The 16,396-nt window shown below is 31.6% G+C and overlaps 1 protein-coding gene across 1 annotated transcript; it reads right to left on the bottom strand.

Annotated features, from left to right (window-relative positions):
- Positions 1-13,434: 13,434 nt before the first annotated feature.
- On the bottom strand, positions 13,435-14,529 carry LOC114288718 (ethylene-responsive transcription factor ERF109-like). The gene has a single exon (XM_082914009.1). It carries the CDS (start codon positions 14,441-14,443, stop codon positions 13,655-13,657), a length of 789 nt encoding a protein of 262 aa, XP_082770135.1. The 5' UTR covers positions 14,444-14,529; the 3' UTR covers positions 13,435-13,654.
- Between the last annotated feature and the right edge of the window lie 1,867 nt (positions 14,530-16,396).

Here is a 16,396-nt window from a genome sequence, read left to right on the forward strand (position 1 = left end):
TGGAGTAGTACCTCCCCCAAACCTGATTTCATCCATGAAAACTTTTAAATTGATTAGAAAGGGGTGTAAAGGGTATCTATGTTTTGTATTGACCGTACCTGTTGATAAAACTAATGTGAACAATATTCCTATAGTCAGAGAATTCCCAGATGTTTTTCCAGATGATTTACCAAGGGATTTGATTGATAGGGAGATTGAGTTCACCATTGATGTGATTTCGGGTACACAGCCAGTATCTAAAGCTCCGCACAGAATGGCACCTACCGAATTGAAAGAGTTGAAAGTTCAGCTACATGAACTGTTAGATAAGAAGTTCATCAGGCCCAGTACTTCACCGTGGGGCGCGCTAGTCTTATTTATGAAAAAGAAAGACGGCTCACTGAGACTCTGCATTGACTACCGTGAATTGAACAAGGTAACAGTGAAAAATAAATATCCATTGCCTCACATTGATGATTTATTTGACCAGTTATAAGGTGCCCAAGTGTTCTCCAAAATTGACCTTAGATCTGGATACCACCAGTTGAAAGTCAAGACAGGGGACATTGAAAAGACTGCATTTCGAACGAGGTATGGACATTATGAATTCTTAGTTATGCCTTTCGGAGTTACCAATGCACCTGCTGCATTTATGGACCTTATGAACTGAATTTTTAAACCATTCTTCGATGACTTTATTGTTGTATTCATAGATGACGTTTTAATTTATTCCAAAAGCACGGAGGAGCATAAACGTCATTTGAATATTGCCCTACAAACTCTAAGAGAACAGAAACTGTATGCTAAACTGACTAAATGTGAATTTTGGCTAGACAGTGTGATGTTTTTGGGACATGTGATCAGTAAGGATGGTATTTCAGTTGATCCGCAGAAAATTGAAGCAGTAATGAGTTGGCCTAGACCGACAAATGTCACCGAAGTCTGAAGTTTTCTAGGCTTAGCCGGGTATTACAGAAGGTTTGTCAAAGACTTCTCCAAAATTGCCCCACCACTGACGCAGTTGACTCAGAAGGGGATATCATTTGACTGGACCGACCAGAGGGAATCAGCTTTTCAAGAGTTAAAAACTCGACTAGTGACTGCAGTGATTCTCACCTTACCCTCAGGTACGGATGGTTATACTGTATATAGTGATGCTTCTCATAAGGGTTTGGGATGTGTTTTAATGCAGAATGGGAAAGTGATTGCATATGCTTCCCAACAACTGAGACCGCATGAAAAGAACTACCCGACCCATGATTTGGAACTTGCTACAGTAGTGTTTGCACTGAAAATCTGGCGTCACTACCTTTATGGGGCTACATGTGAGGTATACACACACCACAAGAGTTTAAAATATTTTTTCACACAGAAAGAACTGAACATGAGGCAGCGGAGATGGTTAGAACTGATTAAAGACTATGATTTGCAAAATTTGTACCATCCCGGGAAAGCTAATACCGTTGCTGATGCATTAAGTCAGAAATCGATTGGAAATTTAGCCTGTTTACTCATCGGGCAGCAAGAATTGCTATGTGACCTTGAAAGATTTGGAATTGAGATTGTTTTGCGTGAACAAGGTGGAACAATAGCCGCTATTTCTGCTCAACTGGCACTGATTGAAGAGATTAAAGAGAAACAGCAACAGAATGACTTCTTGAAGAAGATTATCGATGAACAAGAATCTAAACCGAGGCCGGGTTTCAAATTTGAGAATAATGTGTTGAAATTTCAAGGAAGATTGCGTGTACCAAGTGATTCTAAACTGAAAAGAAAAATTCTGCAAGAAGGCCACAATTCAAAACTATCTATCCATCTAGGAAATACAAAAATGTACCAAGACTTGAAATTGAATTTCTGGTGGCCGAGAATGAAGAAAGAGATTGCTAATTTTGTATCAAAATGTCTTTATTGCCAACAAGTTAAAGCCGAACATCAACGACCCCCAGGTTTACTGCAACCCTTACCGATACCGGAGTGGAAATGGGAGCATATCACTATGGATTTTATTGTTGGTTTACCTCGCTCCAATAAAGGTATGGATTTAATTTGGATTATTGTTGATAGATTGACTAAATCTGCTCATTTCTTACTTGTCAAAACAATTTATAATGTGGACAAATTGGCTGTAATCTATATTGATGAGATTGTTAGATTGCATGGAGTGCCTGTGTCCATTGTTTTTGATAGGGACTCGAAGTTTACATCGAGATTTTGGTAAAGTCTACAAACTGCATTGGGTACTGAACTGAGACTATGGAGTGCATACCATCCTCAGACAGATGGCCAGTCAGAAAGAACCATCCAGACTTTTGAGGATTTATTGAGAATGTGTGTTCTTGATTTCCAAGGAAATTGGGAAAGCCATTTACCGTTGGCTGAATTCGCTTACAACAACAGTTTTTATTCAAGCACTGGTATGGCGCCTTTCGAGGCCTTGTATGGCAGAAAATGTCGATCTCCGATTTACTGGGCAGAAGTTGGAGATGGGCCTTTGCTTGGGCCCGAGATTGTACAAGAAACTACGGAAAAAGTGAAATTAATCCAACAGAGACTGAAAACCGCACAAAGCCGACAGAAAAGTTATGCGGATGTCCGAAGGCGAGACAGGGAGTATGACGTAGGTGATAATGTGTTTGTAAAAGTGACACCAATGAAGGGCCAGACTCGTTTTGGAGTTAAAGGCAAGTTAGCGCCGAGATATGTCGAACCGTATGAGATTATTGAAAAGATTAATCCTGTGGCGTATCAAGTAGCGCTTCCTCCTGAAATGGAGCATATGCATAACGTGTTCCATATTTCCATGTTGAGGGAATACCTTCGGGATCCCTTCCATATGATTGAGCCTACCCGTGTAGTGCTAAGTGATGACTACACTTATGAAGAACGGCCCATACAGATTGTAAACAGACTGATCAAGAAGTTGAGGAACAAAGAGATTTCGTTAGTGAAAGTTGATTGGCAAAACCATGGTGGCGTATATGCCACTTGGGAGACGGAAGATGATATGATCAAGAGATATCCTGAACTGTTCCCACTGAATCATGTTTTCTTCCAAAATGAAGGTAATTCGAGTTTGGAGGACCAAACTCTTTATAAGGAGGGGAGACTGTGACAACCCTCACTACTGATTACTGATAACACCACTGATTATTGCTAAACTGAGATTGATCATGATAAGTAATTGAATTGATTGAAATTCTAAGATGATTGATTGAGTGTGTTAGTTAAATGCATTTCTATCTGTTTGTCATTGAATTATCTGTTTGTGTTTTAAGTTTCGAACTGTAAATTGAAGGCCTTATCGGCGGCCAAATCTGAAATTGATTAATGTTTTATGCTAATTGGAATTTATGTGATTTTATGGTGTATTTAATTGAAAATTGATTTGATATGATTAATTTGGATTAAATAAGCTAATTATCAAAGTTGGACTTATTTACAAGAATGCCACTTAGTAGACTATTTCATGAGCCATTTGTTTGATTTCCTTATGTGAGCTTTATCATATTTCCTCAGACATTTCCTTGTACACAACCGACTAGAGAGAGAGGGACTTAGGAGAGAATTGTTTTCATCTTGTTTTTGCTTGGAGTCTTGAAGAATTGAAGAGAGAATTGGCAAATTGAACTTCTAGACTTGGAATTGAAGACCTAAGGTAGGACATTTACCTTCTTGTTTGTGAATTCAAGTTAGTTCTTGCATGATTCATGATAGATAGGAGCCTAAGGTCATAAATTGGTTGAAGATTGTTGAATTGAAGCTTATATCATGTATGCACGTGCATATCTTGAAGTTTAGAGTTGTATTCATGGAAATTATTGCATGCATGTCCATATTTGGGTTATAATCCATGAATTCACCATGTTTGGGAGTGAATTAACTCATTTGATCATGCATTGGGAGCTTTGAAGTTGATTAAATTCATGCATGTTGCATGTTCATCATGTTCTTGAAGGTTTGATGAAATTGTGTTTTAATTGACTCACCCTTGGGCTTTGATTTCTCAAATTTATCTTTAAAACATGTTATATTATGGGTTTAAAGTGTTTTTCCAGAAAATAGGCCCAAGAGGTTAAGTTTTGATACATTAAAGTTGAGTTTTGAGCTTGAGGTTCAAATCTGGAAATTCCAGATTTTGGACTCACGCTCGAGCGAGGAACTCCACGCTCGAGCGTACGCCTTGTGTTCATGCAGTCCGCTCAAGCGAAGAAAGTGACGCTTGAGCGTGAAATGCGTAATATCCAATACTTTGCATGTGTTTACAGTCCGCTCGAGTGAGAGAGTTCAAGCTCGAGCGACGACTTGTATCTCACGCTCGAGCGTGGAGCGAGCGCCCATCGAGCGTGATTTTTGTGCATCCAGTACTTTTACTGTAGCTTACAGTCCGCTCGTGCGACGGAAGTCACGCTCAAGCGGAGATCATTTGTTTGCATGTCCGCTCAAGTGTAGAAAGCCACGCTCGAGCGAGACTCTTGTTTTCTGAAAATTCTGAAAAGTGTTTTAAAGTGCATCTTTGCATCCTCATTCCATCCTAGGCACTCCTAGGCCTAGTTTAAGGCATCTTAATGGTGATATTGATGTAGAACCACATCGAGGCAAATTAGGGATTAAATATTATTTTTCCAACTGTGTAGCTTAGTGTGTGTTCGTTCTGCAACTGTAGGGTTGGCATCCGAGGACGCTTTAGCTGCTTATAGCCCAGTGCTCTGTGAGTAACAATGTTGTAAAGATATGTTCAATTGAGATTATTTTCTAAACAAATGACTGTACTGCTTTATGAAATAACACTATTTACTGAATGAATGTTTGTCCTATTTATGAATTGTATTCGTGGCATCCATAGCAATTTACTGTTACTGAACTGTTACTGCTGCTGTTACAGAGATCTCTGTTGGTTCCCATGTTGGGAACCACTACTGTTTACTGATATGATGGCCATCATTGACTGCTCGGTCTGTTAAGACCTACTGTACTGTTTTGCTATTGGATGTACCACATATGACTATTATAGTTTCTGAATGACTGTTATGGCATGAATTGTGAGCCACAAACTGAATGACTGATATACTGATAAATGACTGTTTTCAATACTGAAAGGACATTCATTCTTAACCTCTTTACGCATATGTTATTCACTGGGTTTTAGCTTACTGTTTATATATATATGTAGGTGTTCAGGCACCAGATCGGAGTTAGGAGCGTCAGATTAGCTCTTGTTTTGTCAAGACAACCATTGTGCCTCACCTTGAGGTTCCAAGTGCTGCCAAGCTAAGGCTGCTTTGGGGCGTTTTAGATTCTCCCTTTCTGTATCTGTTTTGTATAGACTGTATAGACCTGTACTGTACTGTTATGGTAGGGACTTGGTCCCTAACCCGAATGTTTGTATATATATGTATAGTACTGTTTTGTTTTGAATGTGAATATGTTTAAAAAGTTTTTTTTGCATACAAACTGTCACAGCTCATTGGACATCTTTTATTACTGATTTGGCTTCCGCCAGCTCCTGTACTCTATATTACTGTCTTACTGTTAAGCAGGCCTTCGGTAATCTCGGATTACTGGCCGGTTACGGTACTAAACCCATAGGGGCGGGTTTGGGTCGTGACAGAATCTTTGGTCCTCCTTCATCATACAATTTTGACTTCAAATCTTTAGTCCTCTTCAACTTTCTCTTTTTCTGGTGAAGGCATGGAAGTAGTAGCTAAATCATAACATGCTCTTCAAGATGGATGAAGCTCACCCTACAATAGAAATAATAGAGATAATAAGTTATGCATATTTTAAGATCACTCTACATTTAGGCTTGTTTGGTGTATGAATTTGGATAAAGATTTAGAAAACAAAAGAAATAAAATGGATAAAATATGAATGAAATATAAATACATTCCACTTATGTTTCACCCACATTTTTATTTTCTTTTCCAAATCTTTACTCAAATTTATGAACCAGAGCATTAAAGATTTGAAAATGAGAAATAAAAAGATGGGACACATTTTCTGTTTTCAAATCTCACCCAATCAATGAACAAAACACAATGATAAGAGTATAAATTTCTCCATAAAAAAAATTCATTGTTCAATCAAAAGTAATAAACCTAAAAATATATAATTCCTTGCAAAAATTAGAAAAAAAACTTTCTAAAAATTTAAAAATAAATTAAAATCTATAATTTTAACAAGATAGACCACACAAAGAGTTAGATCTCACAAATTAAGAACTTAGCTGATCAATTCTCTTCTTTGACGCAAGCTGTCACTTTTCTTCGGCGATGATTGTTTTGACTCTCAATGGCCTAAAATGAATTGAAGTTTTGACACCATTTTTTTCGTGTGTTTCTTTTATTTTTATTTTTATTTTTATTTTTTGGATAAGTATCTTTCTAACACGTGAGAGAAACGAGAATTGTTTAGTAATGGAATCCACTCTTCTTAAGTGACAGTCTAACTAGACGTTTTTTCGGTCATTTGCGTGGTCTTGTAGCATTACTGAAAATTCACACGAGTAAAGCTCTCGAGTGCTCTCCACTAATCTCCCACACTGCTCGCTCATCCTCGGACCGCACATGTTAAACATGACAACATTTCTCTATAATTTGATTTATTAGTCTAATTCGAGCACATGTTGCTATTTTTTTTTCAATACATTACTACAATGTTTAGAGCACATGCTGTAGTTTTACTATCATTTTTAGTAAAGCATGAGTTTTTTTTTTTTTTTTTTTAATAAATAAAAGCCAAAAAAAGAAAATAATAAATTACAACCGGGCAATAATTTGATACTTAATCAAATCAAACAAGGCTAATAAATTCACAAGGCAAATCCTTTACATTAAGATATTTAAAGAAATGTATTGATTGAGAAGCTTAACTACAGATAAGTATAACAACATTTAAATCGATCACAGAAATTGAGTTTAAAAAGTTAATTTATATATCATTTTGTTTTATAAAATATTATTCATTTGTTTGAATTATATATGTTCAATTTTGTAATTAGTTTATGTTAATAGAACTACCTAATTAGAGAGGGCCTAATCCTCTTGTCAATTTAGATCACTCAATAGGTCCAAGCCCCTCATGTGTAAGATTTTCCCAGTAAACAAACAGATTTTACCAAGTATGGAAGGAAAAGAAACGCTTTTGAATAACTGAAAGAAAATTCTCTGCATACAATTCTTTAATCAATCGAACATGTATAATCAAAACAGAGTAACAATTTTGAATTCGGGTCATAGAAAAATAAAAGCCAATTAAAACTCTAACAATTAGACCATCTCCAACGCTTCAGCAAACCTGATATCAAATTCAAAATTTGATGAAAAAGTCACTTTTTTGAGCTCCAACGGTTTCACCAAATCGATATCAAATCCAGAATTCAGCAAATCTTGTACCAAAATGAAAACAGGCGAAGCATTTTACCAAATCACTGTTCCTAACCGTTGGGAGAGACCAACCGGTCAACCAGCCGGTTGCCCGGCCGGTTGACCAACCGGTTGACCGCCTAAAGGTTCAAACGGTTCGAAGAAAAAGGTTCAAACAGTAAAAAAAAAAAAAAAAAAAATTTTTTTTGCCTAACCGGTCGACCAGCCGATCGACCACTAAAAGGTTCAAAAAGTTCAAAAAAAAAAAATCAAAAAAAAAAAAAAAAATTCGCTTAACCGGTCGACCAACCGGTTGCCCTTGGTACAAATTTGATGAAAGTACACCGTTGGAGCGAGTGGTATCAATTTGGTAAAATGAGTCATTTTTTACTCAAATTTGGTGAAAAATCTGAGTAACCGTTGGAGATGCTCTTAGTTCCAAAAAAAAAAAAAAAAAACTTAATATTTGACCCAAGTAATAAATAAAATTTTAATTTTTTAATTATTTTAATTTACAATTTAAAATAGTATCAATTCTAATGGATGGTTGAGTTTTTTTTTTTCTTTGTGTGTTTTTTTGTATCTCATTTTGTTATACAACAATGATTCATCCCACTAAAAACATCACCATTAATAGCACTAATGCATTAAAAAAGTAAAAAAAAAAAAAAAAAAACACAACTCCAAGACCAAAACATCACATCATTAATGGCGGGACCCACTGCCACCTAATTAGTGGGAGCACTAATTAGTGCTCCCAAGCATTTTTCTTTATTATATTTTCCGTCCTTATGGAGGGTTGAGTTTGTCTACGTTGGTTGTTTGCAGCAGTATGTTATGGGTTTATGTAGTGTATTGCAGCCTATGGTTGTTGGTTGTTCGAATGTTTGTGTTTGAAACATTAACGTTCCGTTTAGTAAGAGTTTTGAATTATAGTTTTACCTATTGATTTGAGTGTGTTGTTTATTTTGAGCTTTCAAATCATAATTCTATATTCATTTTTTAAAACTCAATTCAAAACATAACCATTACTTTTCAAAATTCATAACCAAACACATAATTCAAAACTCAATTCAAATTAATATTTTAAATATTTAAATATTTTAAAAATATTTTAATTTTGTTAAGATTTTAAATATTTTAATATTTAAATACGTTACAATTTTTTAAATTTTTGAATATTTTTAAATATTTTAATTTCAAAATATTACGATTTTAATTTTTTAAATTTAAAATATTTTATAAAAATAAATTCAAACTCTATTTTATAAAAATATTTTTAAATATTTTAATTTTGTTGTTATGTATTTGGTTACGATTTGAATATAGAGTTTTTTTTTTTTTTCTGTTACAGGAAAATCCTCCCTACCCTCCCGTAGGTCCAAGGCAGCGCCCCTTGCAGAAATCACAGGGTGTCCTGTTAGCCGTTCCGAGCGAGGAGACTATAACCTGAGAACTCACCCCGACCTTCCAAAACAAGCTCCGCTTAAGTCAGGACTCGTACAGCGGGGGAGTATTGAACCCACACCAAGTGCTGATTAAATAACTTGAGGTCCAACCTCCTAACCAACTGTGTTTCACCTAGGAGATTAGCCCAAGGGGAAGGGAATTGAATTTGTGACCTTGGGGCTTAAACCTCAAGCCTTAACCACAATGTCACCCACCCTTGAGTATAGAGTTGTGAAAATAGTATGGAATTTCGAGTTATGTGTTTGGTTATGAATTTTAAAAATAATTTCTTAATTGAGTTTTGTTTTATGTGTTTGGTTACGATTTGAGTGTAGAGTTGTTTTAAATTTAAAATATTAACATTTTAAATTATTTAAATTTTTTGAATATTTAAATTATTTAAATTTTTACGATTTAAAATTTTTAAATATTTATTTTAATTTTTTACTTATTAAATTTTTTAGATTATTTAAATTATTTAAATATTTATGATTTAAATTTTTTGAATATTTATTTTGAAAAAAAATTATTTCCTTTATAGTATTTTCAATAAAAAATTGATTAATGTTATTTTTTGTTAATAATAAATTTTTTTAATTGAATTTTAAAAAGAGTTTGGTTATGAGTGTTGATTAAAATTTTCAATACTGTGAAAGTAATATGTTTTATTATGAGTTATAACAATTTGAATTAAGTTTTAAAAACTCTTTACAAAACTCATAACCAAACAAATTTTCTTACTTCACATGTCAAATCAAATTTTCAAAACTTAATTTCACACTCAATTCAAAACTCAATTCAACACTCTATTTAAAAACTATAACCAAACAAATTTTCTACACTCAAATTATAATTTCACAACTCACAAACTCAAAATACAACTCATACTCTCAAATCATATTTACAAAACTCTACCAAACGCAACCTAAATCTTGGTTATATTTTTTTTTTCTAGAAAAAGAGATAATCACTCTTGACGTATCTGTTTCTATCTATCAATAAACTATAACTTTGAAGAAAAAAAAAACTCAAACCTAAATCATTTGGGCCAAAATAATATTATTTGTCCAAAAGACACGCATTTATTCAAAGCTTATAAATTTGTTCAGATACCATTTATCTGTGCAGATGTCATTTATCTGTATATGTATCATCTATATGTGTAATTATCTATTCAAAATTTCCACTAATTGTATATTGCTTATCTATTTAATATTACCTATCTGTCAACTTCATTGTTGCTAACGCCTTTTTCAATTTCGATAAATTTTTAAAACATATTCTTACCATAAAAAATTAATCTTGAATAACACTTGACCATATAAGAATAGACATTTTACTAATTACCCTTGATACACTTAGACCAGAAAAACCCGTACTCGAAAAAAATAAAAATATGTTATTCTCGAGCACAGGTTTTTGCCAATAAAAAAATTAAATGAATTCAAGTGGAATTTTTTGGAACGTATCAATAAGCTAGACCCATGCTACGAGTTGTTTCATGCCATAAATAAACTCGAACACTCAAGAAATCCGTTGGACAGGCAGATTCACACCTCTTACAACCGACACAATCCTCTGTTCTTGGAGCAGAAGCAATTTGCTTAGCTTTACACCCGTCCCAAGGTATCATTTCTAATACATCTGTGGGACAGGCTCGGATACATTGAGTACACCCTATACATGTATCATAAATTTTTACTGAATGTGACATTGGATCTATACATTTTTGAATGTCATAAATTTTCGATCTAGTAAACCTAATAAATGAATCCTATTTAGTTACCAGACAAATCAATGAGTTACTAGAATTTTTTCTAATCAATTTATTTTTGGATTAATTAATTTTTGATTTTATAATGTCATGATAGATTAATTCGGCAATTGATAGGGCCCTAGGATGTCCATTGATTCAGCAAAGGGAAAAGATAAGATGTGTAAGAGCACTTTGGAGAAACGAAGGTTGCGTTTGGTAGATTTTTGTAAATATAATTTGAGAGTATGAGTTGTATTTTGAGTTTGTGAGTTATGAAATTATGATTTGAGTGTAGAAAATTTGTTTGGTTATGGTTTTTGAATATATTGTTGAATTGAGTTTTGAATTGAGTGTGAAATTGAGTTTTGAAAGTTTGATTTGACATGTGAAGAGAGAAAATTTTTTTAGTTATAAGTTTTGGAAAGAGTTTTCAAAACTTAATTCAAATTATTATAACTCATAATAAAACACACTACTTTCACACTATTGAAAATTCTGATTAACACTCATAACCAAACTCTTTTTAAAATTCAATTAAAAAAATTTATTATTAACAGAAAATAACATTAATTAATTTTTTAATTGAAAATACTACAAAGGAAATAATTTTTTTTCAAAATAAATATTCAAAAAATTTAAATCATAAATATTTAAATAATTTAAATAATCTAAAAAATTTAATAAGTAAAAAATTAAAAAAAATATTCAAAAAATTTAAATCGTAAAAATTTAAATAATTTAAATATTCAAAAAATTTAAAATGTTAATATTTTAAATGTAAAAACAACTCTACACTCAAATCGTAACCAAATACATAAAACAAAACTTAATTAGGAAATTATTTTTAAAACTCATAACTAAACACATAACTCGAAACTCTATACTACTTTCACAACTCTACACTCAAATCGTAACCAAATACATAACAAAAAAATTAAAATATTTAAAAATATTTTTTTACAATAGAGTTTGAATTTATTTTTATAAAATATTTTAAAATTTAAAAAATTAAAATATTTATTTTGAAATTAAAATATTAAAATATTAAAATATTTATTTTGAAATTAAAAATTAAAATATTAAAATATTTATTAAAATATTAAAATATTAAAATTAAAATATTTATTTTGAAATTAAAATATTAAAATATTTTGAAATTAAAAATTAAAATATTCCAAAATATTCCAAAAAATTAAAAAATTAAATAAATCGTAACATATCTAAATATTAAAATATTTAAAATCTTAACAAAATTAAAATATTTTTAAAATATTTAAATATTTTAAATATTTTAAAAATTAAAATATTGATTTGAATTGAGATTTGAAAATTTTTTTAAATTATGTGTTTGATTATGAATTTTGAAAAATAATAGTCATATTTTAAATTGAATTTTGAAAAATAAATATAAAATTATGATTTAAAAATTTAAAACAAATAATACATTTAAATTAATAGGTGAAATTATAATTCGAAAGGCTTACCAAACGGAGCGGATGAGCCAAACGGGGGGGGCTTTCACAGATTACGTAATCTTGAAACCAAACACTAAAATTAACACGTTAATCGTGCGTGTGCGCGTGTGTTTTTGATCTAGCTTGTGACATTTGTTTGCACTTAAAAGAAAAGAAAGTGTTTTTGTCTTGCTTAAAAGTTAAATTTTGGCATTTAGGTCAAGTTTGTCATACACAAAATAATTTATTTTTTTATTTTTTTTATCATATTATTTCTCTATTTTTTTACATATTTTTTCGTAAAAAGATAAAAAATGTACTTATTTAGGTCATCCCAAACAATCTCTTAATTTTGAATTATATTTAGTGTGTTTGGTTTGAATTTTTTGAATTAAGTTTTTTAAAAATTGAGTTTTTTTATTTTCGTGTTTTTTTGTTTTTAGTGAATATTTTTAAAATTTTAAACATTTTTTTTTACTTTTTTAGATGCACCTTACTTAGATGTATCTAAAAAGTAAAAAATTTATAAAAAAATATTTTTAAAAATTAATAAATACATAAAAATATAAATATGTACTGAATTCTCGTTTTTTTTTTTGTATTTTTGGTATTTAGTTAATTTTTAAATGGTTTTTTTCAAATTTTTTTTTTTACTTTTTAGGTATATTTATTTATGTTAGGTATGTCTAAAAATTTAAAAAAAATGCTCAAAATATTTAAAAAATTTAGTAAAAATAAAAAAATACGAAAAATAAGAAAGTAGAATTTTCTAAAAAATATTTTTGAAAAATGATAATCAAGCATTTATTATTTTTTATTTTTTTATATAATTTTTAAAAAAATTTAAAAAATAACTTTTAATTACCTTTTTAAAAATAATTCAGAAATCACACGAGTGAAGCCCGAGGGCTCTCCACTAATCTCCCACACTGCCCACTCATCCTCGGATCGTACAGCACATGTCAAACATGACACCATTTTTTTATAATTTGATTTATTAGTCCAATTCGAGCACATGTTGCTATTTTTTTTCAATAGATTACTACAATGTTTAGAGCACATGCTGTAGTTCTACCAACATTTTTTAGAGCACATGCTGTAGTCCAATTGCAGCACATGCTGTAGTTCTACCACATGAATGCCTGAGGTTTTTTTTCAAAAAAAATACAAAACCCAATAAAAGAAAATAATAAATTATAAATAAGTATAGCAACATTTAAATCGATCATAAAAAGTAAATTTATATATCATATTTATTATAAGATATTATTTATTTGTTTGTATCATATGTGTTCAATTCTATAATTAATTTATGTAAATAAAACTACCTAATTAGAGAGGGCCTAATCCTCTTGTCAATTTAGATCACTCAATAGGTCCAAGCCCCACATGTATAAGATATTTCCAATAAACAAACAGATTTTACCAAGTATGGAAGGAAAAAAAAATCATTTTGAATAACTGAAAGAAAATTCTCTGAATACAATTCCTTAATCAATCGAACATGCATAATCAAAACAGAGTAACAATTTTGAATTCGGGTCATTCAAAAATAAAACCCAATGAAGACTCTTAACAATAATTAGTTACAAACAGCTACTAAAAATTTCCAAAACAAAGAATTCAAAGAATGAGAGCCTATATATGACTAATCACCATTGAAACCCATCAATCATCATCGACCATTCTCGAAGCTCATCCTCTCCGATCACTTCCCAAAACTCATCATTTTCCTTGCTACTCCTTGCCGTCGTCGTTGTCATCGTCCCTATTTCCATCTCCTTTATCGGTTCGCTCTTGGCCACATTTTCTTGTTGCAATGGGTTCTGATCGATCACGACAGTGTCATTATCGGGAAATGGAAAATTGAGCTTCGCTCGGGGGCCGCGGAATTCGATGGCGGCCTTGTCGTAGGCCCGAGCAGCATCCTCGGCCGTCTGGAAGGTTCCTAGCCACACCCTGGCAGCCCGCCGCGGGTCTCTTATCTCCGCCGCCCACTTCCCCCACGGCCGCTGCCTCACTCCTCTGTAATTATTCTTCTTCTTTCTTTTCCCATTCTTCACACTAGTATTCACTACACTACTCTTATTCTTATTCGGGTTCTTGTTCTTGTTCTCTTCTTGAATTGGCCGGAAAAAGTTGCAACCCAAGCAGCCCTTGATTTTGCAGAATTGACAGGTATCGTGATCGTAAACGGGCAAGAACGGATCGGAGGATGCCGCGGTGGCAGTGGTAGATTGGAAGAGGCGGAATTGGTCGGTGATGTCGATGGCGGGGCTGCCAGCGATGACGTTCATGAGGGCGGTGACGATGACGGAGGACTCTTGCTCGTGGGTAAGACGGCGGGGTTGCAGGGGTGGCGGTGGCGGTGGTGGTGGCGGAGGGGGTTGGTGGGCGAAGCAAGCTCCGCCGTGTTTGAGCCGCTTGGGTGAGCTCTGCATTTGGGGAGGGGGGTTGACCGTTTTTGTGAGTTAGTTTTTCTGATGTTTTTGACTGTTGTTGGACTTGGGTGTGGGGAGAGAGAGTGTCTCGCTTATTATATATGGAACTTGGATACCAGGCGCACACTTTTTGGACACGGGTTTGATCTCTCCGTTTGTTTCTATGCGAGTGTGTGTTTGACGCGACACGTACGAATCTGGGTTTTATAGGAATCGCCTTGTTTGGGGAGAGTTTTTTTTTTTTTTTTTTTTAATTTTTTTGGTAAAAAATTAAAAATTTATTAAAAAAATTAACTCCAAATGAGCTCCAACTGTTGAAAGAAAATTATGTGATAGTTGTGGAGTAAATTTATATGATGCCTTTATTTATAAGTTAATTATTTTATTTATTATGAAAAGTCGTATAAAAATAGAGAGATGATGTATTCCAAATAAATTAATAAATTGACATTTTTAGATGTTGTTAAAAGAGGCATTAATATTTATTAATTAAAACTGTAGAATTTAATACTTTTTATTAAAATTTTGAAAAATAACTTGACAAGTAAGAAATAGTATATAACAATATTCTAAGTCTATCAAATACTTACTCGTCAAAGAGATTAATTTGTTCACACAATTTTTTTTAGTATGCGAATAATATATGAAATAATTAATCTAAATATATAAATTTTGGCTTTGTTTGGAAAGAGAGTTAGGTTAAAATAACTTATTGAAAGATAAAGTAGAGTAAAATAATTAATAAGATAAAATATCACATCCAACTCATAATCATATTATTTTTTTTCTTACCACCATCAAATCAATTATAATAAAAATAAAAATAAAAAGTTGGTTTGGAAAGTGGGTTAGTTTTTTGACTTTTTTGGCTATTTTATCCTGAGGCTAAAAAGCTTGATTTGGGAAGGACTTTTGATTTTTTTTTTTATAATTTTTTTGACTTTTTTTGTGAGAGAAAGAATATAATGATTATATATTGGATGCGATGTTTTGTCTTAATGGGTTAAAAAACCTATTTTATTTTTTATGACTATTTTAACCAAAAAAAAACCTCCAAATCTACTTCCCAAACCAGCACTAGCTAACTTTCTAAATATAAATTTTTTAACCAAACTAAAAAAGTTAAAAAACCAAATAACCAACTTTTCAAACAAATCTTTTATATTCTAATAAAAATGTAATTTTTCTGTTTGGTTTCAATTTTTTAGATTTAATTTTTTGAAAATTGAATTTTTTATTTTTTGAGTTTATTTTATTTTATTTTTAGTGAATATTTTTAAAATTTTAAGTATTTTTTTTTAATTTTTTAATATGCACCTTACTTAGATGTATCTAAAAAAATATTTGTAAAAAAATACTTTAAAAAATTAATAAATACACACAAATATGAAAAATATACATTTTCATATACTTTTTTATATTTTAAATATTTAGCAAATTTTTAAATTTTTTTTTACAAGTATTATATTTTTTTAAGTGTATTTATGTTCGGTATATTTAAAAATTAAAAAAAAACTGAAAATATTAAAAAAAATTTAATAAAAATATAAAAAATAAAAAAAAATTAATTTTTTAAAAAGAAACCAAACAAATGATTTTCATATTATCAACCAACAAAATGTGTGCTGGGAGTCAGGAGCCTCTCCTTGCAAGCTTGTGCTTGCGTCCGTCCTTGCAGGCCTTCGGGTCTACTTTTAGGCCCAATTTTGATAATCCGAACCGTTTATATTTTATGATTTATTCAGTATATCATGCTTGTAAAAAATCAAGTTGATCGGATATCAGAAAGTATGTGTTTGAAAAATTGAACTAAACACTATTTTTTAAAGAATTTAATAAACAGTTTTCCGAACATATGCTTTCTGATATCCGATCAATTTGATTTTTTACAGGTATGATATACTGAATAAATCATAAAATATGAACGGTTCAGATTATCAAAATTGGGCCTAA

The sequence above is a fragment of the Camellia sinensis genome, chromosome 2, assembly GCF_055761805.1.
Source record: "Camellia sinensis isolate YWXY chromosome 2, ASM5576180v1, whole genome shotgun sequence".
Lineage (NCBI taxonomy): Eukaryota > Viridiplantae > Streptophyta > Magnoliopsida > Ericales > Theaceae > Camellia > Camellia sinensis.